Source organism: Monodon monoceros, unplaced genomic scaffold (genome assembly GCF_005190385.1).
Source record: "Monodon monoceros isolate NGI ecotype Baffin Bay Population unplaced genomic scaffold, NGI_Narwhal_1 Super_Scaffold_12, whole genome shotgun sequence".
In the NCBI taxonomy this organism is placed as follows: Eukaryota; Metazoa; Chordata; class Mammalia; order Artiodactyla; family Monodontidae; genus Monodon; species Monodon monoceros.
The window spans coordinates 147,473,882-147,497,756 of NW_021703768.1; the positions used below are offsets into that span (position 1 = coordinate 147,473,882).

Genomic DNA, 23,875 nt, shown 5'->3' on the forward strand with positions numbered 1-23,875 from the left:
AAGCCTGTTGGAGGAGGAGTCAGCCATGGGGGCAGCTGGAGGGCCCGGTCTTCTGCAAACACGGAGGCACTGAGAGGTAAGGAGCTTGGAATGTTCTGGGAGGGTAGTGTGATGGGGTTTAATAGTGAGGCGAGGAGTGGTAGGTTTGGGATTTAGGTGAGGGCCAGGTCATGTAGGATTTTATGGGCTTGGGGTTTAGGTTTTATTTTAAGTGGATAGGAAATCTTTTCAGATTTTAAATAACGGAGTGATTTGGTCAGATGACCACTTTGGCTGCTCTGTGGAGAGCAGACTGCTTGGAGGCCAGAGTGGAAGCAGGGCCACAAGTTAGGAGGTTACGGCATTCATTCAGGTGAGGAATCTTTGTGGTTTGGTCTGAGGTGGTGATAGTGAAGATAAAGGGGGTGCACAGATTTGAGAACTAATTTGGGAGTAGAATTTATTGGTCCTGCAGGTGGAGGAGGTGGGAGGAATCAGCGGTGGGTCCTTGGTTTCTGGATTGGGCCATTTACCAAGATGGTGAAGACTTGGGACAGGACAAATTTCAAAACAAAACTTCAGTTGAGTTCGTGCGAAGATTGAGATGCCTGTGAGCCTTCTAAGAGATATCAAATAGTAAACTGGATATAAGAAGAGAGATTGGAGGCCATACGAGTGCATGTAATTGCCTAAGACAGTGGTTTTCTATGAGGCTGGCATCCAGTAGGTAGAGGCCAGGGATGCTGCTGAACATCCTACGCTGCACAGTGCAGCCCTCCTCCCCCCAGTGCAGAATTATGCAGCCCCAGATGTCAGTAGTGCTAAGGTGGAGAAACCTGACCAAAGGGAAGGATGGCGAGAGAAGAGAAGAGAGGTTAGGGCCAAACCTGAGGAATGCCAACATTTAGGTGTTGTAGAGATGAGGAAGAGCCAGCAAAGGGCAAACTCAAGTCTCCTTTGTCAAATAAGGGGGAGTGACTGGGACAAATGAGAGGGTAGTAAAGTCAGTAGGCACACATACCCAAGCAGAAGGCAGTTCTTCATGAGAGTGGGAGAGAATTGTCTGCAGGCAGCAGAGGGAGCAAAGAAGTTACTGATGCCATTGCCAAAGCCTGAGCTGTCGTAAGAATAAGCAGCCTTCTCAGCTTGAGAGAGCCTCAGAGGGGGAGCCCGGCTTCAGTGATGCTGGAGTTGGGGAAGTGCGAGAATAGAAGGTATGAGTGGCAGATCACTGACCAAGTTACAGAGAACACAGTGCAAGGGTTTGGGAGAAACAAAAGGGAGCGAAGTTGGATCGAGTGTTGAGAAGAGCAGAGCAGGCTGGGAATGGGATTTGGGTCATATTAGATGGTCCTGGGAGGTCTGGAAAATTTTTTTCCGGCAAAAATTGAGGTAAACAAAGATATGAGACCTGTTGAACAACTTCTTATCATTTACCTTATTAAGCAAGGACTTGGACCTAAAGGCTTTCCGCTATAGCCTGACCTTGGAGAGGGTTTGGCAGTTAGGCAAGACTGCTTCCAAGGGCCACTGGCACTAAAATGGTGGGGTCAAGCTTTGTTTTTGTTGCTGTTGTTTTGTTTTGTTTTCCCAATACAGATATCTAGTGGTCACTGCGCCATTTGTTGAAAAGACTTGCCCTTCTCCATTAAATTGCTTTGGCATCTTTGTTCAAAATGGTTTGACCATATATGTGTGAGTCTATTTACAGACTGTCTATTCTGTTCATTGATCTGTTTGTCCAGCCTTATGATAATACCACGCTCTTTTGATTACTATAGCTTTATATTGAAATCAGGAAATGTAAGTCCTCTGTTTGTTCTTCAAGTTTATTTTGGCTATTCTAAAATAGCCATATACATTTTAGAATCAACTTGTCAGTTTCAACAACAACAAAAAAACCTGTTGAAATTTTAATTGGGGTTGTGTTGAATCTGTAGATAAGTTTGGAGAGAGCAAACAATATTGAGTCTTCTGATAATGAACATGGCATATCTCTTCATTTATTTCAGTTCTCTTTTCTTTGTTTCCTTCTCCTTACTTTGGGTTTAATTTGCTCTTTTTTTCTAGGTAGGCTGTTAAAGTGGAAACTAAGAGCATTGATTTAAACTTCCCTTTTTTTTTTAAATTCATTTATTTGGTTGTGCCTGGTCTTAGTTGTGGCAGGCGGGCTCCTTAGTTGCAGCTTGTGGGCTCCTTAGTTGTGGCATGTGAACTCTTAGTTGTGGCATGCATGTGGGATCTAGTTCCCTGGCCAGGGATCGAACCCGGGCACCCTACATTGGGAGCACAGAGTCTTAACCACTGTGCCACTAAGGAAGTCCCTCCTTCTTTTTATTATTTTTATTTTATTTTTGTTTTATTTTTATTTGTTTTAAATTTAATTAATTTAATTTTTTGGCTGCATTGGGTCTTCGTTGCTGTGTGTGGGCTTTTCTCTCTAGTTGTGGCAAGCGGGGGCTACTCTTCATTGCGGTGCGGTAGCTTCTCTTGTTGCGGAGCACAAGCTCTAGGCACACGGGCTTCAGTAGTTGCAGCACGTGGGCTCAGTAGTTGCGGCACATGGGCCCTAGAGCATGCAGTCTTCAGTAATTGTGGCGTGTGGGCCCAGCAGTTGTGGCTCGCGGGCTCTAGAGTGCATGCTCAGTAGTTGTGGCGCACGGGCTTAGTTGCTCCACGTCATGTGGGATCTTCCCAGACCAGGGATTGAACCCATGTCCCCTGCATTGGCAGGCAGATTCTTAACCACTGCGCCACCAGGGAAGTCCATCCCTCCTTCTTTTTAAATGTAAGTGTTTAATACCATAAAATTCCCTTTAAGCATCACTTTACCTAGACCCTACAAATTTTGATGATGCTGTATTTTCATTTTCAGAATTGTGGTGTTTAATTTCCACATATTTGGCACCTTTCTAGATATCTTATCAGAAGGTATATTATGTAAGATTTCAGTCTTTTGAAATTGGGATGTATTTTATGGCTTAGCATATGGTCTTATCTTGATAACTATTCCATGTGCACTTGAAAAGAATGTATATCCTCCAGTTGTTGGGTAGAGTGTTCTGTAAACATCAGGTCAAGGTAGTTCGAATCTTCTTTGTCCTTACTGATTTGTCTTGGTCTGCTTTTATTAATTACTGAGAGAGGGTGTTAAAATCACCAGCTATGATTGTGGATTTTTCTATTTCTCTTCTTAAAAGAAAGATCCTTTTTTTGCTTCATATGTTTTGAAGCTCTGTTATTAGGAGCATGCATATATATGATTGTCATGTCTTCTTGATGAATTGACATTTCTGTCATTATATTAATAAGATATCAATCTTTATCCTTGGTAATACTCCTTAACTCAGTTTTTACTTTGATCAATAACCATACCACCTTTCCTATGCTCATTGTATCTGTGTCTTTATATTTAGAATGTGCCTTTTCGAAGACAGTAGGTGGCTTGTTTTTACTTTTTTATCCATTCTGACGGTCTTTGCCTTTTGCCAAATGGATATTCCTTATACGATTAATGTAACTATTGATATAGCTAGGTTTGGGTTCACTATTTTGTTAATTGTTTTCTGTTTGTCTCAACTCTTTTTTTGTTCCTCCGTCCTTTTATGCCTTTCTTTAGGTTAATTGAATATTTTGAGTATTCTGTTTTAATTCCTCCAATGGCATTTAGCTATACTTTTGTATTTTTCTTTTTTTTCCTTTATTTTTTGTATTTTTCTTTTTTAATGTTGCTCTAGAGATTACAACATGCATTCTTAACTTTTCACAATCTATTTAGAGTTAATATTGAACCATTTCAGGTAAAATGTAACAATCTTGCAACAATGTGATTCCATTTACTCCCCATCCTTGTGCTATTATCATATCTTTTACATCTTTATATGTTGTAAAACCCTTACTACAGTGTTACAATTTTTAAAGAATCATATGTCTTATAAAGAAATTAAGAGAAAAAAGTCTTTTGTATTTGCCTACATATTTATCATTTTTTAAGTTTGTCATTTCCTTTTGTAGATTGGATTTCCAGCCTGAAGAACGTCCTTTAATATTTGTTACAGGATAGGTCTGACTACAAATTCCCTCAGTTTTGTTTATCTGAAAATGTCTTTATTTCACTTTCATTTTTGAAGGATTTTTTTCTGGGCTGACAAGATTTTTTTTTCTTTCTTTCAGACAACTTTAAAGGTGCTCTTCCATTATCTTCTGGTCTCCATTGTTTCTGTTGAGGACTGGCTGTAATTTGAATAATTGTTCTTTATGCATTCTTTGTCCTCTGGATGTTATCAAGATTTTCGCTTTATCTTTGCTTTTCAGCGTAGTTTCACTGTGATGTGCATAGGTGTGGTTTTCTTTGAATTTATTCTGATTGGGTTTGCTGAGCTATTGGATCTTTAAGTTAATGTTTTCCACCAAATTTGAGAAAATTTCAGCCTATAGTCTACTTTTTTTTCTTTTTGCTCTATTCATTCTCCTTCTGAGACTACAGTTCCACCTATGTTAGAGACTGTTTGATTTTTTTTTCCAATATTTTTTCCCTGTTTCTTCAGATTGGATAGGTTCTGTTTTTCTCATCAGGTTCACTATTTCTGTCATCTTCAATCCTCTGGTAAATCCATCCAAATATTTTTCAGTTCATATATTATACTTTTTAGTTCTAGAATTTCCATTTGGTTCTTTTTTAAAGTTTTAACTTATTTTCTGAGATTCCCAATCTGTTCATTCTTTATAGCCAATTTTTCTTTTAAGTCCTTAACCATACTTATAACGCTGTTTTGTTTTGAGTTTGTTTTAGATCAATAAACACCTTTATTACATGAGCTAACATAAGAAGGAGGAGGATTTCTTTGCTTTTCTGGGCCTTGATTTTCCTCAGATAGAACTCCAGCTCCTTGCCCTCTAGTACATAGCCATTTGCAGGCCACACCTACTTTAGAGACATTACCTTTTAACTGATCATCTGTGTCATTTTGGACTCAGCTTCTGTTGATTCCTTTGTCCTTGATTGTTGATTACATTTCTTGGGGTTTTTGCATGTGTGTTTTTTACTAAATGCTAGATATTGTAGATGATAGACATTCTGGATTCTCCTTTGTTCCTCTGAAAAACGTTAAATTTTTTCTAACAAACGGTTAAATTATTAATTGATCACCTTAAACCTGTGGAGGGTTGGTTTTACACTTTGTTGGGCAGATCTATTTCAGTTTTTGCCCTTAGAGTGAGTTCTCCATTAAGATGTGGCCCTTCTGAGGTTTCAGTGGAAAGCCTGAGGTGTTTACCAAGCCCCTCTAACTTCAGACTCCAAGTTCTCTTTCGCTGCTGTACGCAGCAGTGGAAATGCTCTGTTTTTTCGGCCTTCTGGGTGTCTTCCACCAGTCCTTGGCATTTGCATTCATGGTCCAAGGATGAGCCAAGGAGTTAAGGGGAATTTATACACAGGTTTTGGGGCTCCCCTTTGTGACACATCTCTTTTTGTGGTTTCCCCTCTTAATTTCTAACTGCTGGCAGCTCTGAACTTCATCTGTTGATACCTCAAGCCAGTAAGACTGCAGGGTTTTGCTAGAGCTTCACACGGACTGGACAGTGTCCTCAGGGGAAATGCTGTATAAAACTTCCTTCCTTCTTTCAAGGATTGAATCCCTTCTAGTCTCTACCTGCTTTGGGCACTCTTTAGTACCATCAGTTAGTTGTTTTTCATATTTTGTTCAGAGTTTATAATTAATATCTATAGAATGAGTCTGATATAAGCCACTCTGCTACTACCAGAACCAGAACTTTACCTGTTGACTTTTTTTATTTTCAGGTATTATATTTTTCATTTCTATAGAAGTTCTTTTTGCTGCTTTTATAGTTTTGTTTTCCCTCCCTCCCTATCCCCTCCTTCCCCCTCTCCCTCCCTATCCCCTCCTTCCCCCCTCCCTCCCTTTCCTCCTTCTTTCTTTCTCCCTGCATGTGTTTTAAGTGTATCTTATTTCTTAAAACATAGTAGACAGTTTATTTTTAGTGCATATCTGATCATTCCATTATCTGAAGTCTCTTCAGGTTTGTGTCTGCTCTTTTCTGTCTCTCACTCATGGTGTCTTGTTTCCATATGCATTTAGTTATATTTGACTGCCATCTGTCCATTTTCCCTGTAGTGTGTTCTTAGGTTTTTTCTTTTGACTGTGCCACACGGCTTGCAGGATCTTAGTTCCCTTACCAGGGATTGAGCCTGGGCCCTCGGCAATGAAAGTGCAGAGTCCTAACCACTGGACCACCAGGGAATTCTCTGTTTTCCCTATAGTTTTATATGTATGACTTCTTGGGGGCCTGGTATGAGGGTGGGCTCTTCCAGAAAGTATTTACATTGCTTCTGCCAGGTGCCTAAGGCCATCATGAGTGTGGCATTAAATTAAGTAAAATTCTTGGTATGTTCTTTTTTAAAACCATGTAGTTGGCAAACCTTCATGAAGACCAGTTCTCAATGGCAGTGTTTTTCTCCTTCCTCCTTGGTGTTTGTATTTGAGACAGTTGATTTTCCTAGCATTCCACTTAAGGGGGTCGTTTGATTTTTCCTTATCTTGAGACAGAACCCTTTGGGGTCTTAGCTTTTTTGCGGTGTGTGGGTGAAACTTTCATTAGACTTTCTACCTTCAGTGGGCGCTGGGCTTTGTCTGCCGTTTTTCATGCCCTTCGATGTCTGAAAATAAAAGCTGAAGTTAATCTGGTTTAGTTATGCTCTCAAAGTATGGAACACAACCTGTAGTCACTTTATTTTCCTCTCTGGGTACTTGCCTTCACTTAGTTTTTTGCTCTGAGACTTGCTTACATTTCTCTCATGGATTCATGTAAAATATTTGGATGTCTTGACTGTTGATAGTGGAAAGGAAATCTAGGTACCTGTAGATATTATTATCTACTATATTATCTATTATCTACTATATCTATTATCTACTATATTAAAAGTTTATTTTTCTTACTCTGACCATATAATCTTTTCATTTATAATTTGGCAGATAAGAGAATTTGAACTGGAAGGCCTAGTATAGAAAGTATGGAGAAAAGAAAGGAAAAGATGATTCAACTTTAGAGCTGGCAAAAATAGGGCATATTCCTATTTTTGTATTGTAGTAGTGCAAGGGCCATAGAAGAGATACAGTTGGCATCAGGTTAATGGAAAGTAAGTTTATGCCTTCTCATCTGGAGCTTGGGGTCCTCTTCCAAACTCCCATGGCTATGGCAGAATTAAGTTCCTTGTGGTTGTAGGACTGAGGTCCCATTTCCTTGGCTTGGGTATTAGTTGGGGGCTGCTCTCAGCTCCTAAATGACACTCACATTCCTTGCCATGTAGCTCCTCCATCTTCAAAGCTAGCAAGAGAGAATCTTCCTTTGTGTCAAATCCTCCTCATCCTGTAGCAGTCTGGGTCCAATAAGGAGGTAGCAACCACACAATAGGTTAAACACAGGAAGTTTAACATAATTATTCACTATGGCAGAAGAGTAACTATAAGATAGAAGGAAACTCCATATGGTACCCTAGGGCTCAGGGAGAGTACCCAAGCAAGGACAAACTTGGAAAGAATTCAGACCTTGTTGGAGAAGGTGTAGTTCAGCCCACCAGATAGCAGAGAAGTTCATTAGTTTGGCCAGGCTGGAGTTGGTCTGGAGTTGGTCTGGAGTTGCTGGGCAAGCAGTTGGCCACGCTCTAAGTGCAGGTAGCAGAGCAGGCTGGAGAGATCAGTGGCTGGGTAGTGGGAATTCTTGTGCCAGTGTGATCAGGAGGACTTCAAAGCATGTAGGCCAGGTAGGGGTTCTGGTTTTCATATCGAGAGGGCTGCAGAAAGGTTTTTTCCAGGCCAAGTCTCTAGATCAAAGAGCAACCGTGTTCTGGGCCAGAGCCTGTGCAGATTCCACCAAATGTCCTCATACCCACTCCCCCAGCTTCTAGCCCATGCTGTGTCCCTCCAGCTACCTCTACTGAGAAAGCTTAACATCGTGCTCACTTTAAAGGAGAAAAAGGGATTCAGTTTTTTATTACAGAGCACATGTTAAAGGGTGCGTTGCAAGATGGTTGGCAATGAATTAATAAGTGATACACGCACTCCAAATGGCCTTCATCAGAAAGAGCCCTGTCCCTTTTAGGAGCTCACCTGATTAGGTCATGCTCACTCGGGGTAAATTCTCTTTCTTTTTTTTTTTAAATTGAAGTATAGTCGCTTTACAGTGTTTCAGGTGTACAGCAAAGAGATTCAGTTATACATATACATATATATATACACACACATATATATTCTTTTTCAGATTTTTTTCCATGATTGGTTATTACAGGATATTGAATATAGTTCCCTGTACTGTACAGTAGGTCCTTGCTGGTTATCTATTTTGTATATAGTAGTGTGTATCTGTTAATCTCAAGCTCCTAATTTATCACTCCCCTTCTCCCTATGGTAACCATAAGTTTGTTTTCTATGTCTGTGAGTCTGTTTCTGTTTTATAAATAAGTTCCTTTGTATCATTTTTTTTAGATTCCACATATGAGTGATATCCTATGATATTTGTCTTTCTCCGTCTGACTTACTTCGTATAGTAATCTCTAGGCCCATCCATATTGCTACAAATGGTATTTTCATTCCTTTTTATGGCAGGGTAGTATTCCAGAGTGTGTGTGTGTGTGTGTGTGTGTGTGTGCGTGTGTGTGTGTGTGTGCGCGCGCGCGCGCATGCGCATGCACACATCTTCTTTATCCATACATCTGTTGATGGAAATTTCCCTTAAAGCCAGCTGTATCTTTTTTTTTTTGAGGTATAGTTAATGAATAATATTATGTAAGTTTCAGGTGTACAACATGGTGATTCACAATGTTTAAAGGTTATATTCCATTTATAGTTATTATAAAATATTGGCTGTATTCCCTGTGTTGTACAGTACATCCTTGTAGCTAATTTTATACATAATAGTTTGTATCTCTTAATTCCCTACCTTTATATTGCCCCTCCTCCCTTCCTCTCCCCGTTGGTAACCACTAGTTTGTTCTCTATATCTGTGAGTCTGTTTCTGCTTTGTTATGTTCACTAGTTTGTTTTATTTTTAAAATTCCACATGTAAGTGATATACAGTATTTGTCTTTCTCTGTCAAGCCAGCCGTATCTTATAATCTAATCACTGCAGTGACTGTCCCTACATATCCACCATCCCCTGTTTATACAGGGTGTGTACGCAAGGGGATGGGAATTTTGAGCAACATCTTAGAATTCTGCCTACTGCAGAGCAGCTGGGGGCGGGAGAGGAGGTGGAGATGAGCATGACTCAGTGCAGCATGAGAAACTCCTTTGTAAAGTAAAATAGGTTGTATTTCATTCTGTGGCTTGAATGCATTTTTAGCTGTATCACAGAGAAAGAGAAGGAATAAGTAGTATTTATTGAACACCTGTTTGTCAGCTACTACACGGAGCACTTTCATATATTATTCCTTTAATTCTTTTTTTTTAATATAAATTTATTTATTTATTTTTGGCTGCGTTGGGTCTTTGTTGCTGTGCCTGGGCTTTCTCTCGTTGTGGCGAGCGGGGCTACTCTTTGTTGCGGTGCATGGGCTTCTCATTGTGGTGGCTTCTCCTGTTGCAGAGCATGGGCTCTAGGTGCACAGGCTTCAGTAGTTGTGGCACACAGGCTCAGTAGTTGTGGTGCACAGGCTTAGTTGCTCCGCGGCATGTGGGATCTAACTGGACCAGGGCTCGAACCCGTGTCCCCTGCATTGGCAGGCGGATTCTTAACCACTGTGCCACCAGGGAAGCCCTTTTGTTTTTTTTTTTATTTACTTATTTATTTGGCTGTGCCAGCTCGTAGTTGTGGCACGTGGGATCTTCGTTGCCGCATATGGGATCTTAGTTGCAGCATGCGGGATCTAGTTCCCTGACCAGGGATCGAACCCGGGCCCCCTGCATTGGGAGTGCGGAGTCTTAACCGCTGGACCACCAGGGAGGTCCCTCCTTTAATTCTTAGTATCTTGAGGCAGGGATTATTATCTTCATTTTACAAAAGGGAAAACTGAGGCTCGGGGTTGTAAGCTCACTTGCTTGGAGTCACTCCACTAATATTTGATGTAGTTAAAATTAACATCCAGCCCTGTCTAATACTGAATCCCGTATTTTCTAATAGCATATAGTAACACTGCTGCCCTTGAAAGAATTTGCGTCATTGGATTGGGATAAGGATATTTGACAGAGGTCACCTCGGTAGAGACAGGGCAAGTCACTTCTCTGCTGTTTCTTAAGGAGGTGATAGAGGTTACGCCTATCATGGCCCTCGCTGGAGGGACAGCAGATCAGAAGAGAAGTTCTAGCCGGACTTCCCTATTCCAGCAGGGAAGCTGAGCAGTTATCCGCTTGACCTGTGCATCACTGGGAAGTAACCATGCCTCTGTTCCCTGTTCTCATATCTGAATGTGGAACAAAAGAACAAAGCAGGATTTGAGAGAGCTCGGTATATAGCCTTTTCTGTGGGGAGGACGTATTTTATGCTTGAAGAATTCTAATAACCAAGAGCTGAGCTCAAGATAAGTGGCCAGGAGTGTTTGTAGATGAAGTACCCTCTGCCTCTCTCTTCCAGAGCATACTCTGCCCCCACCCTTGGTTTGTCTCTCACAAGCTCATGAGCCCCTGGGGGCAGGGTGGGGGGGTTGGCCCCTCAGCTGATTCCTCTGAGCATCCTTAGGGCCTGACGATGGAGCATGGCATTGGTAAATGATTGTGGAATAAAAGGGGAACTCCTAGGCTGCCTGATCTGTTTCATCCTTAATACCCCATGGAAGCAGCCTGGTATCAGGGACTCAGAAGTCCTGGGTTCCCTTTCCAGCTCTATCCCTGATTCGCTGTGGGAGTTTTAAGCTCCCTAGGACATAGTTTCTTTGCTGTTAAAATGAGGACCGTGAACTTGACCTCTGGTGCATTCCAGCTCTTCAGTTCTCTGGAAGATGTTACCGTGCCATAGCTGCCTCGGTAGTTTGAATAAGCTCAGGTTAGTTATTAGGCTGGACTTCAGGTTGTGGAGACATGTGGAACAGTTTGGGCAAATATGAAGAGTACATTTAGTTCTGTTTTCTTGGACACGTGAAATAGTAGATTCATTGGAATATGATCTCTTTCTCCACCCACTTCCATCAATTCAGAGTGGATTTTTTTTTTTTTTCCTCCTTCCAGTTCTCCCCACTGTTTATCAGCTTTAAAGAAAAATCTGAAGTCAGGCAGTAATCAGAAGGGCAGACGAAGAGCTCATCTGGTTAGAGGGGGGAATTTCCTCCAGGACATTTCAAATGAACTGACCTGGGCTGTTTCCCAAGGAATTTTCTTGAACTTCGGTTTGTTGTTGTTGTTTTAAGTAAGATGTTTCACTTGATTTGAAACATTAAAAATAGTACGTAAAATTAAATTCAAAAAAGTTTCCGAATACTGATCTGAGCAAGCAGAGTGGACTTCGTTCTTGCTTCTGGATATTTCTTCTTTACCTCAGGTACCAAAGGCTCATGATGGACTTCATCTGTAGTTAGCAGATGGATTCTTTGTTTCCTTAACTCCCAGACAGTTTAGATTTAGCTAAACTGATTGATGCTTTCTGAACTGTTGTCAGTTAAAATATTTCAGAAGGTAACTTTTGTACAGAAGGTAACTTTTGTAAGAACATTAGTCTGACCTGATTTTGGGTTCAGGAGCTGCTACCACCTAATTAGTGTTGTGACCACAGGCGAATCATTTCACCTCTCTCTGCCTCAATTTCCTTAACCATGTTGTGGGAGAATTAAAAGAAAGATCATTTGTGAAGTCTACCATCATTTTTTTTTTTTTTTAAAGCTCCCTGGGTGATTGTAATGTGAAGTCAGAATTCAGAAGCATCGCTATCCCACATCGTACAAAGTACTGGGAGATGGTGTTTTTATTCAGTATTAAACATTTTTGGTAACGAGAGGAGACAGAGGCGAGGCTCTAACATATTTTTTATTTAGCATTTGTAAGCACTGGCCAGTATTTCAGTCTGTCCTGAAAGGACGGACGACTGTTTGTACCGTCTGCTTCCATTGCCTGCTGGGATCGGGAAAGTCCTGGGCCTGCGGAATTTTCCGTGACTCTCAGCTCTGCACCGTTACTGTTCACTGCAGTCGAGCTCTTCAGTGTGTCTGCCTGTGCTCCCCTCCTCTTTCTTTTTTTCAGGTAGATGTTAAACCTCAACTACAAGTATGGGTATTTTGTTTGCGTCAAATATTGTAGTTCTAAGGACAGATCAGAGAGTCTCATCTGAATTTTTTGTTTATAAAGTGAGTCAGCTTGAGGTAGCTGTCTTGGCTGGATGTCCTCAGGTGTCACGTTTCCTGTCACAGAACCACCTTCTGTTGGGCTGGGGTGGGGAGGGGCGGGTACACTGTTTCTGTAGGTGAAGCTGCTGTCGCTGCTAGATTCTCCAGCAGTCTGATCACTGGTGATCAGAATCAGCTTTTTGATCCTTTTATTGGAAGAGTTCTAAATATTACAGCAAATGGAAGAAAAGAGATCCAGCCAGATAATGGTTGCGTTTGGCTAGTTCCCCTCCTCTAGGGGAATTTAAAGTCCTAAAATTGTAGAAGGAGACTACAGGATAGCTGAGGCAGGGTAGCTCCTTTCCCTTAGAAAGCAGTTCTCTGTATCCCATGCAGAGAGGACAGCGGTATCAGATTACGATGCTAAAATCCATCCTCCAAGATCAGTAGTGGATGGAGTCTGGGCCTGTTTACCAGACCCCCTCCCCCCAGATGAGAGCAATTCTAATTTCTAATTTAAATAAAAACTCATGTATTTTGAATAGGAATTAAAGGCACTGTGTGTTCTGCTTCATTCTGTGCTCGCTTGAAGCGGTAACTTCTTCGAAAGGCCTTCCTGACCACCCCATCAAAGGAGTACTACCTCCATCATTCTCTATTCCTTCGCCTCACTTTATTTCCTTCCTGACGTTACATTCCGTAAGCTTTGTGAGGGCAGTAGCATTTCATTTTCTCCTTTGTATTGCTGGGGCCTGGAGCCTGGCAGGTGCTCATTAAATATTGGTTTAATAAAGTAAAACATGGAATGGTTTGAATAGCCAGCTGTTTATTTGCTGTCTTTCTGTTGAGCCGTACGAGTTCTTTATATACGTTGGACATTAGCCCCTTATCAGATATATGATTTGCAAATCTTTTACTGTCTTTCTTTTTGTTCTTTGCTTTGGTCTTAGTTCAGTGATTCTCAAACTTCACTGAGTATATGAATTCCCATATCAGATACAAAACCATTTATTCAGAACTTTGTGAGCAGTAGAAGAAAACTTTAAAGACAGTTTTGGCTATGTACTGTTTTGCACTTCCGACCCTGAGGTACATATGTAACACCATCATACTTCCTCCATAATCGGTCTGTGATACAGAGGAATACCTTGTTACTTAGATCTGAAGTAAGCAGGGGGAGTTAGATGCCCATTTGGTTCAGCTCCACTACTGCCCAAAAGATATGTAACACGTTTTAGTGGTGATGGTGATGAGAGAAGGGGTGCTCAAGTGATATAGTCTAATTGGGAGACAGTGGGCTGAAATTTAACCTTGGCTATACCGGTAAAACTGAATGTGTCATTTTGGTTGTGGGTCTTAGCATTTGGAGAATGGATAAAGTAAAGTAAACTGATTTTTCCTGAGCCCAGAAGTTGTGATGATGATGATAAACTGAGATTACGCAAAAACACTCTGAGGTGATGATATCATATGAATTCAGGAAATCTTGACTACTTGGAAAGGGAATTAAGAAAATGAGAGAAAAGACAGAGACATACTATGATGAAGCCTCACTGCTTTGTCAATAATGTATCAGATGAAGGGAGGGTGTGTTCTGTGAAGGCTTTTTCTTACAAGACATGCTTCCATTAGCACAGTGTGCTTTATGAACTTTAAGTGTGTTGAAGGTTTGGTCTGAACAATAGATTTAAATTCTACTAAAGCACTTTTCTCATCCTAATTTAAAATGGTCCCGTTCCAACATGATTTCACCACTTTCTGTTGTCCTTCCTCCCCCATTATTTTTTTAGTTGGCTGATTGCAATTCTGGCCCAACTCAACCCTCTCTTTGGACCGCAGTTGAAAAATGAAACCATCTGGTACCTCAAGCATCATTGGCCTTGAGTAAGAAGACCTGCTCGCCAGTGCTCAGTCATTGAGGTGACTATGCCCTTGACCTTTCACATCAATGTTGTCAATCGGTCAGCTAGAGTTTGCCTGGACTTTTCCTCATTTTAACACTTGGCAAGGGCAGACTGCTGAAAGCAAACACAATCTGAATTGCAGAAATAGATTTGGAACTTAGGCCATTCACTTTTAGCAAAGGATTTATCCATAAGATTCTTTTAAATTGTATTCTTACCCAGCCAGTTAAATAAATTATGTTTGCATGTGGTCTTTCGGACACAGATCAGGAATGTGACTATGTGTACTTGGTATTTTGAGATTTAGCAACTTTAAGTGGCTGACAGATTTTAGATGAAGGGCATCTGTGAATGCTTTGGACAGAGAGAGACAGACGCTTTTTGAAAATTGGCCTCAAAATTGCAAGTTTCATTTGCTTCTGAGGATCAGGGAAGTAAGGAGTGGTGTAGTGGAATGATTTATTCACTGGCCAAGAGTCAGAAAGCCTGTCATTTCATTTGTTCTTCAGTCTCCATTATTATGTTAACTGGAGGTTAGCGCTAAATGTTTGACTAGATTCAGGTTCAGCTTTTTTGGCAAGGGTACTTAAGTGGTTCTGTGAACTTCATATTGCCTTATATCAGGAGAGACGTGATGTCTGGCTGTCTGGTCGTTAGAGATGCCAAGGTGATCAGTGGGTTCTGGTCCCTCCAGGTGTAAAGGTCTCTGTCAGCCTTTATCCAGTGATTGTATCCATTGATGATCTTAGCCTGAATGAAGCATTGCAGTAGAAATTGCAAAAATGGTGATTTTCTAGTTTTTGTTATTACTTCCATATTTGATTAGGTGAAATATTTCTATAAAAAAATGAACTTTTCCTGGACTTCCCTGGTGGTGCAGTGGTTAAGAATCCTCCTGCCAATGCAAGGGACATGGGTTCCATCCCTGGTCCGGGAAGATCCCACATGGCACAGAGCAGCTAAGCCCTTGCACCACAACTACTGAACCTGTGCTCTAGAGCCTGCGTGCCACAACTACTGAGCCCGTGTGCCGCAACTACAGAAGCCCACGTGCCTAGAGCCCGTGCTCTGCAACAAGAGAAGCCATCACAGTGAGAAACCCGCACACCACAATGAAGAGAAGCCCCTGCTCGCCACAACTAGAGAAAGCTTGCACGTAGCAACGAAGACTCAACACAGCCATAAATAAATAAATAAATATTTTTTAAAAAATGAACTTTTCCTTATCAACTAGAGTTATTTACTAACCTTGAAATGTAGATCATATAAGAAAGATGGGATACACACTTAGTTTTTTTCTTTTAATTTTCTTTTCTTTCTTTTTTTTTTGTGGTACGCGGCCCTCTCACTGTTGTGGCCTCTCCCGTTGCGGAGCACAGGCTCCGGACGCGCAGGCTCAGCGGCCATGGCTCACGGGCCCAGCTGCTCCGCGGCATGTGGGATCTTCCTGGACCGGGGCACGAACCTGTGTCCCCTGCATCAGCAGGCAGACTCTCAACCACTGCGCCACCAGGGAAGCCCTCTTTCTTTTTTACTTTATTTATTTTGGCTGTGTTGGATCTTTGTTGCTGCATGTGGGCTTTCTCTAGTTGCAGCGAGCAGGGGCTACTCTTCGTTGCAGTGTGCGGGCTTCTCATTGCGGTGTCTTCTCTTGTTGCAGAGCATGGGCCCTAGAGCATGTGAGCTTCAGTAGTTGTGGCACATGGGCTCAGTAGTTGTGGCGCACGGGCTTAGTTGCTCCGCGGCATGTGGGATCTTCCCAGACCAGGGCTTGAACCCGTGTCCCCTGCATTGGCAGGCGGACTCTTTAACTACTGTGCCACCGGGGAAGTCCCTCTTTTAGTTTTCAAAGTGAGTAACTTGGTGCCCAAGTTACTTCTGGGGTATTCAATGAGGTTTTCTTTTCTTTCCTTTTCAATTTTAATCAATTAAATGTTTATTATCCTTTTTATAAAGTTCAGTTGTTCTTTCTTTGGCCCTGTGGGCACCTGTCTAGACTGGCTTCTATGTCCCTTTGATATTAGTCTTTGATGATTTTCTTTCTGGCAACATCAAGGTGTCCCAGACCTCTCTTGTATGTTTCTTGACTTGGAATCAGCTGTTCCTCTAATAACTTTCCCACTGAAAGGATTCCCTGGTTCACTAGTCAGTCCTCAAGCCCAGTTGGCCCTGTTTTTCTTTCAGTGGAAGTGGTATTTATAAACCATGATCTGATTGCTAGGTGCATTCATTTCTGTTGGGGTGTTGTTGCTTCTAAGCCTTTACAGTGGACAAAGCCAGGAAGTATGGATTTTTAAAAAGAAAAAAAAAATCACGGGTTCATGTCAGTATTTCTAATTCAGATTTAACATTACAGGATTTTCATTTGACTTCTTCAGTTTTATACTTGAATATCATTCACATATGCTGAAAATCTTGGCTCCTAAAGACAGTAACTTAATTACTTAATTTGATTATCATATAATATATATAAAATAGTTTCAAAATTACCCCAATGTAACTACTAACTATAAGGTTATTGAATGCAGTTTAGGATTTCTTTGCTGCTTTATTTGTTCTTAGAACAAATAAAGAACAACATGCTGTTTTCTGTGGTTACTTTAAATTATTTCCTCTGGTGGTTATCGATTTGTTATACAGTTAGGTTAAGATGATTTATTTTGTGTTCAATTTATAGTAATTTTTTCTTTTTTTTGGCTACATTTTTTGGAATATGTAAAACATTTCCAGAGTCAAAATTTTAAGTAAGCTATATTCATAGAAGTCTATATCCTTCCAGTGTTTCATTGTGCAGAGATAAGCAAATACATTGTGTGTGTGTGTGTGTGTGTGTGTGTGTGTGTATTCATCCTTCCCTGACACACACAGCTGTTACAGAAGAAATATCATATTACGTATGCTATTCTGTACCTTGCTCTTTTTCACTGAACAATATATCCTATCAGTGTATAGAGATCTTCCTTAATTCTTTTTATAGCCATTGATATCCTTTTGCATTATTTCCAGTCTTTTGTTATTATTGATAAAGCCACAGTGCCATCCTGTGCGTATGACATTTTGTATTTTTACCAATTTTCTTTAGATTAGAGTCCTTGAAAATAGAATCTCTGTGTTAAAGGTATAAATACTTTTTCCAGGTATTACTACATGCCCTTCTATAGGGACTGTACCATTTTTGCATTTCTACCAACAATGTATGTGAATTTCTGTTTCCTCACAGCCTGGATTTTTGCCAGCCTGATAGGTAGGCAGCCGTTTTTTTCCCTTAGAGTTCTGCCTGCCTAAAGGGGTTTTGATTCCCTTTTATATAGATTTTTTTTAAAAAAAAATCTGATTTTTATATATATATAAAATCTCCCCGCCCCCCCCTTTTTCCCCATCAAGTTCTGTTTTATGTCCTTCCTCTTAACTACAGTGAATGTTAGGTGGTGGTATTGATTGGGGTTTAAAGCTGAGAACCTCAGGCCTCTCAGAGTGAGATCTTCATTCTAGCATTGCCTTTCACTTACCTTCTCTGAGCCTCATTTCCATCTCTCACTATAAGTAAATGGGGCCCACAGTGAATAACACTGTGTGTGTGGATCTGGTGTCATTTGCCCATTCTTTTCAGTTCCATGTGTCTGTAACCTGAATGATGAATTCCTAATGTTTGCACTCTGGTCCACAGCACAAACTAGGACTGCTTGAAACCCTTATGTTAACGGTTGTTCCTTTAAAAGCAGAATGGCAGGAAATAGAGCACAGCCAGGCAGCCCTAGTTGTGAACATCATGTCACATTGATTCCATGTTTGAGGTGGTGATTGTGGTAGTATTGTACCTCTAGTCCTATGGAGTTATCACATCAGGAGATCTAATCTAATCATAACATTGGAGCAAACAGAACTCTCTTTTTTTAAAAAAAAAAAAATTATTTATTTATTTATTTTTGGCTGTGTAGGGTCTTCGTTGCTGTGCGTGGGCTTTTCTCTAGTTGTGGCGAGTGGGGGGCTACTCTTCATTGTGGTGCACGGGCTTCTCATTGCAGTGGCTTCTCTTGTTGCGGAGCACGGGCTCTAGGCACGCGGGCTTCAGTAGTTGTGGCTTGCGGACTCTAGAGCGCAGGCTCAGTAGTTGTGGCACATGGGCTTAGTTGCTCCACGGCATGTGGGATCTTCCCGGACCAGGGCTCGAACCCATGTCCCCTGCATTAGCAGGTGGATTCTTAACCACTGCACCACCAGGGAAGCCCATAAACAGAACTCTTAAGACAGGACTTCACTTTTCTTGGTGGTAAAATTCAAAGAATGAGCTAAATTCCCTTTAGAACTTCGAACTTTTACACAACTGTGAGATGATAAAGGAGTGCAGAAACCAGATTTAGGCCTGTCCTCAGCTGGTAAGGAAAAGTGTTCAATTCTGTATGTGATTCTTTAAGAGGCCAGATTTGGAAAGTAGGAGATGTAAGCCAGGCATGGTATTCAGCAGAGAAAAATGAGGAGCAGTCATGAAAGCTTTCAAATAATAATTCTATACAGATGAAATTGAACTGATCCTGAACAACACGGTTAAACAGCAAGCCGGTCTTTTGCTACTCTAAACACTTTAATTGCCCTGATTTTCTTTCATATGTTGATAGGCTGAGTTATAGCACATTATGTTTATTGGCTGGAAATCTTACCCCATACTTCAAAGAACTATGTTCACGCCATCTCTGTCCCCTGCCAACCTTGGCTGCCTCTAGAGCCTCGATTCCTGAGATGCTTATGGAACTATCACATCAAGGTTGCTGTTTTTCCGATGTCCCATTTTCCTGCAGCTTTGGGGGTGTGATGCTTGTATGGAATCTCCTTGGAATGGCTTCAGACCAGTGTTCTGTAAGTTAGTTGGTTAACCGCATCATGGTGATATGTTTAGATAAGCCTATATGGTTTACCGCAGTCCTAAAAGGGCAGGCATTCTATTTTATTACAAAGTCTGGACCGGAGAGGAATACACTATTGGTAATTAGGCCTCTGCCCTGAGGAAGCTGTTTTTCTATGCATTCCAAAAATATTTGAGTGTCACGAGGTACATAGTACTGAGTGGGGATTTCAGAGGAGGCTGTGGACTCTGAAGGGGTTTGTGATCTGTTGAGAGGTTGGAACTAAGCCATACTTGTGAAAAGTTAAAACAGTGCAAGGTGTTTTATGGTTAAAAAGCCTGTCACAGTTTTCCCTGTCACCTAGAACCCATTCGATCGCTTCTTTCTCCTCTTCCTTGAATCCAGTTGAGCCACTTATGTCACTTGTGTCTGCCTGTCTACTCTGTTCCTCTGTCGGGGACCCTACTATCTGACCCAGTCACTGCGGCTCTGAATTACTGCAGTGGCTCCTCATCACGCCTGCCTGCCTCTACACTCAAGGTATCTACAAACCACCACCCTGTTTATCTTCCTGACATAGCACTTCCTGAAACACATCCTGCTTGCCCCAGAAACTTTGAGTAGCTCTCCGTGGGCTACAGCAGGGCTTTTTCTTAAACCCAAGGTCCCTGATTTTAATGGGTACGTGCCGCTTGGAATGCTGTATGTACCGTGTTGTCAGCACAGCTTGTCAGGGTCGCCAAAGGTCCCATGAGCCACAAAAGATGAGAATGACTAGTCTGCAGATTCTGTCCCACTTTCTAACTTGGTGGTCAAGGCCTGCCTAGTTTGCCTTCCAACCACCTTCGCCGCTCTCTGCACAACTTTCCTCCGTGACCTACTGGTTCCAGCCATACCATTTTCATGCTCTTGACCTAATTAGCTTTACTTAGCTTTTCCTGCCTCACTACCCTACCGCAGTCGTTAATGTAGAAGGCCGGTTAGTAAACACACTATTCAGCGAACATTCTGGTTTCTTGTCTCCACTTGCCCATTCTCAATTCTTTCTGATGTTTTCTCTGAGTGTCCAGCTTGCAAGTCCTTGCACTTCCTTTCCTGGCCACTTGGCTTCCCAGAGATCTCTTCTCTCCTAAATGTATTTAGCTCTGCTGTTTTTGCCTTGAATTGTGAAACACTCAGGCCTTTATAGGTTGCTTAAATACCTCTTGTAGTTAATCTCCTACAATAAATACATACCTTACCATGAGAGTAAAGAAGGAATTATTTTGCAAAGTTATCTGAAACGAAAAAATAAAGATAAAAATGAGACCTCTTTTTTGTTTTAAAAATATATATATTCACTCATCATCCTTCCCTGAACAGATTTCTTGATTCTAGCCTTAATATTTTTATCTTTTTTTTTTTTTTTTTTTTTTTTTTTTGCGGTACGCAGGCCCCTCACTGCCGTGGCCTCTCCTGTTGCGGAGCACAGGCTCCGGAGGCGCAGGCTCAGCGGCCATGGCTCCCGGGCCCAGCCGCTCCACGGCATGCGGGATCCTCCCGGACCAGGGCACGAACCCTTGTCCCCTGCATCGGCAGGCGGACTCTCAACCACTGCGCCACCAGTGAGGCCCTAGCCTTAATATTTTTATGTTGTCTTTATTCTCAGTTTTATCTGAAAGTAGCTTTGTGATTCCTTTATTTTACAAAATGAGAGCATGGACCCTTTGGTTGAGTTCCCCACCTCCACCCCAGAATGGCTATTTCATATCAGAGAGATGATTAGAATATGTGCTTCTTTAATTCACTCCAGAATCAAACCACAGGTCTTCGAGCATAATGCTCGTTCACATTAATCTTAAACTGGTATCACTGAGCTTGAGGGAAAATTATTCCCTCTTTCGGTGTGGTTTTTCAAAAGTGAAGACCTGTTTTCCCCTTCTGTGATTGTTCATTCATCCAGAAAGGCCTAAACAGTGAGGAAGTCTGACCATATGCTCTTTTTTTAAAATTTTTGGCTGCGTTGGGTCTTCGTTGCTGCACGCAGGCTTTCTCTAGTTGCGACTAGCAGGGGCTACTCTTCAGTGCAGTTTGCAGGCTTCTCATTGCGGTAGCTTGTCTTGTTGTAGAGCGTGGGCTCTAGGTGCACAGGCTTCAGCAGTTGCAGCAGGTGGGCTCAGTAGTTGCGGCACGCGGGCCCTAGAGTGAGCAGGCTTCAGTAGTTGTGGCGTGCAGGCTCTAGAGTGCAGGCTAAGTAGTTGTGGCACACGGGCTTAGTTGCTCCGTGACTTGTGGGATCTTCCTGGACCAGGGCTCAAACCTGTGTCCCTTGCATTAGCAGGCGGATTCTTAACACACTGCGCCACCAGGCAAGTCCCCTGACCGTATGCTCTTCATAGGAACTTCACACACAAAACATTTGGATTCACTGCTTCACATATTCTCAAGTAAATTAATAATCTGCCTGGAACTCAGGTCTATGCAGAGGGCTGTTCTGCTGGCCTAAGGAAGAGAAGAGAAAATGATCGTGAGATTAGAGGAAAGGTTTCATGAAGCCATGGAAGCAACCGGTAGCTCTGGTCATTGCCCCTACCTAGCCTGCTACGGTTATTTTCCTTAGTACGTGGTAAAAATGGTCCACTAATTACATCTTCAGTTGACTGTTTGCACTGTCCTGCCCTAGTGGGTCCCCAGCAGTCCGGTGCTTTCCACCGTGGAGGGCGGCTGGCCTGCCCAGCTTGCTCCAGTGAGATTTACCAGCAGTCTCATGTCTGCTTCTGGGCACTTTGGCCCCGGAGCCTTGGGAAACCCGCCATTTAATCTCCCGGCACTGGGGATTCTCCAGGGTGCGTGCCCACTGGCTTGGGAAATCGCAAGGGCCCGTGTGGTCTCCCTGTGGGCTTTGTGACCTCCAGCCTTCCAGACCTGCCTGCTGCAGCCGTGCCTCATCCCCACTTAACTAGCCCCTCACTCCGCCTGCACCTCCCTCAACACCCTAGCAAATGGTGGGCCACAACCAGCTTGTTTTCTTACCCATTAACTCGAGGCTTGTGTGGAAATCACCTCTTAAAGACACTATTTAACTTTCATTTTCTCTTTATTTTTTCTCTTTAACTTCAAAAGTAGCACATATGGCTTTATTTATCAAGACGTTATACAATGTGACCACTGTTAGCAGTCTGATGTGTGAAGATACCTATTTTAAATGTTGGCCAGCTCTGCAAAGGTGGTGTTGCAGCTTTAAGCTTCTAGAAGAAGAAATTCTCATTTGTCACCTACACTTGGGGTGGCAAGAACGGTGAGCCATCTCGAGTAGCAAGGAGCCTGCTCTTTAGGAATCTGACGCAGGGACCAGCTTGCCCGCCTGTGGGAGCGGAAGTGCAAATACAGATTCTTGAAGCCCAAGGGAACTTGTCAGGTCCCAGTGCAACGGGTCTTAGTCAGCTCCACTCTTCCTGCTTTCTGTGATACCGTCAAACCGGGACTTGGGATCCTCAGTTTAGCATTGTCCTTGGTAACTGGACTTATTGTCACAGCCCTGCAAAACCTGCCCGAACTTGCACATTAACTGAGCCCACTTTCATTTAGGGGTCATCTGTGTATTTAAAATTATTGGCCTGGTTGACTTTCTTGGTGTTACCCTTTTGTCCTCCTGAGGTTGATGGAAAGGCCCAGTTACTGGAACGGTTTTGTTTTGCAGGTCACGAAGAGAACTCCTTTAGATGCAAAATCACCTCCTTACCCAGGCCACCTTCCTTGACTCGCCCACTTTGGCTGTCAGCTGCCTTAAACGTTCCCACCACATTTGAATATCTTATTCTACAATGCAGTATTTTTTCCTGTCACCTTTTTTACACTGTGATGAATGATGTGCCTATTGAATCTGAACTGTGCTGCCTCTATAAAATGTTTATGTACTGTTTGGAGATAGAAAGTGCTGTTCTTTTGAGAAATAAGATTACTCTCTCCTTGGAAACTGTGGATTTGAAGATGGCTCCTGCCTGCTCACAACATGAGAATCAGCGAAGTGTTTAAAAACTATTACATGACAGTAAGACTCCAGTGGGGCAGTCAGTAGGAGAACATGTTCAGAGGGAAAGTCTGTCCCACCAGAATTATACCAAAGTATATTTTCAGGATGAGTTTCTTATTTCTGCCCTCCTTTGGAATAAATTATTTTTCTGCTCTCAATGGAAATCTGGTTTTGGTGTTTGTTAAGCTCATTTCTGTAAGCTTTTCTGTCTCTGGATAATGCCTTTTTGAAAAATGATTTTGTAGTCCACTGGCTGTGTAGTTTGAGATACCTGAGGAGTCTGGTAAGTACTGTTGTTAATCATCCGGTAAACACCTGAGTGCTTGTTGTAGCCACTGGAGGAATCAAGGATGTGGAAATTGGGTCCCTGTAAATTCAAGAGCTGGAATGCTATTTGGGGAGGTATATAATTCAAGGCCCCGTTTGACCATTGTCCATAAAAATGTGGTCATGATGCTAAGCAGGTAGAGGGGCGGTGCCAGCCACAGGGACAAGCAGGAACCAGCAGTTCCTTGTACCACCTCACTATCAGAAATAGGACTGAAAAATCAAGTGGTTAAAAAGCCTGGGACGGGAACAATAATTCTGTGTTTCGGTAGCAGGCCTCTCAATAATTCACTAACTTGGGGACTTTATTAGTTTTAAGAAATTTAAAATGAAAATGGATCTAAATTTTCACCAGCTCATGGCTCTTTGACAGCCAGCCAAGAATGGGTTTCCTGTTTTGCAGTTTGTACTTTTCTATTCCTCCCAAACTATCTGAACTCATTGCTTTGCTATTCTTATGACCAAAGAGAGTTTCAAGTTGACATGACTCTCCTGCTTTCATTTCTTTCTTTTCCTTCATTTTGAACTCAAAGTTTTTCCTGAGAGGCAG

At 42.1% G+C, this 23,875-nt stretch overlaps 1 protein-coding gene across 1 annotated transcript in view; it reads left to right on the plus strand.

Moving 5' to 3' along the window:
* The window catches only part of ATP6V0E1 (ATPase H+ transporting V0 subunit e1), a 37,775-nt gene extending 14,613 nt beyond the window's left edge, over positions 1–23,162 (plus strand). The window contains exons 3-4 of the mRNA XM_029217909.1: positions 14,032–14,161; positions 22,666–23,162. Of these exons, the coding sequence (XP_029073742.1) occupies positions 14,032–14,125 (94 nt within the window). The 3' untranslated portion in view covers positions 14,126–14,161; positions 22,666–23,162. The remainder of the gene's footprint in view (positions 1–14,031; positions 14,162–22,665) is intronic.
* Positions 23,163–23,875: the final 713 nt, after the last annotated feature.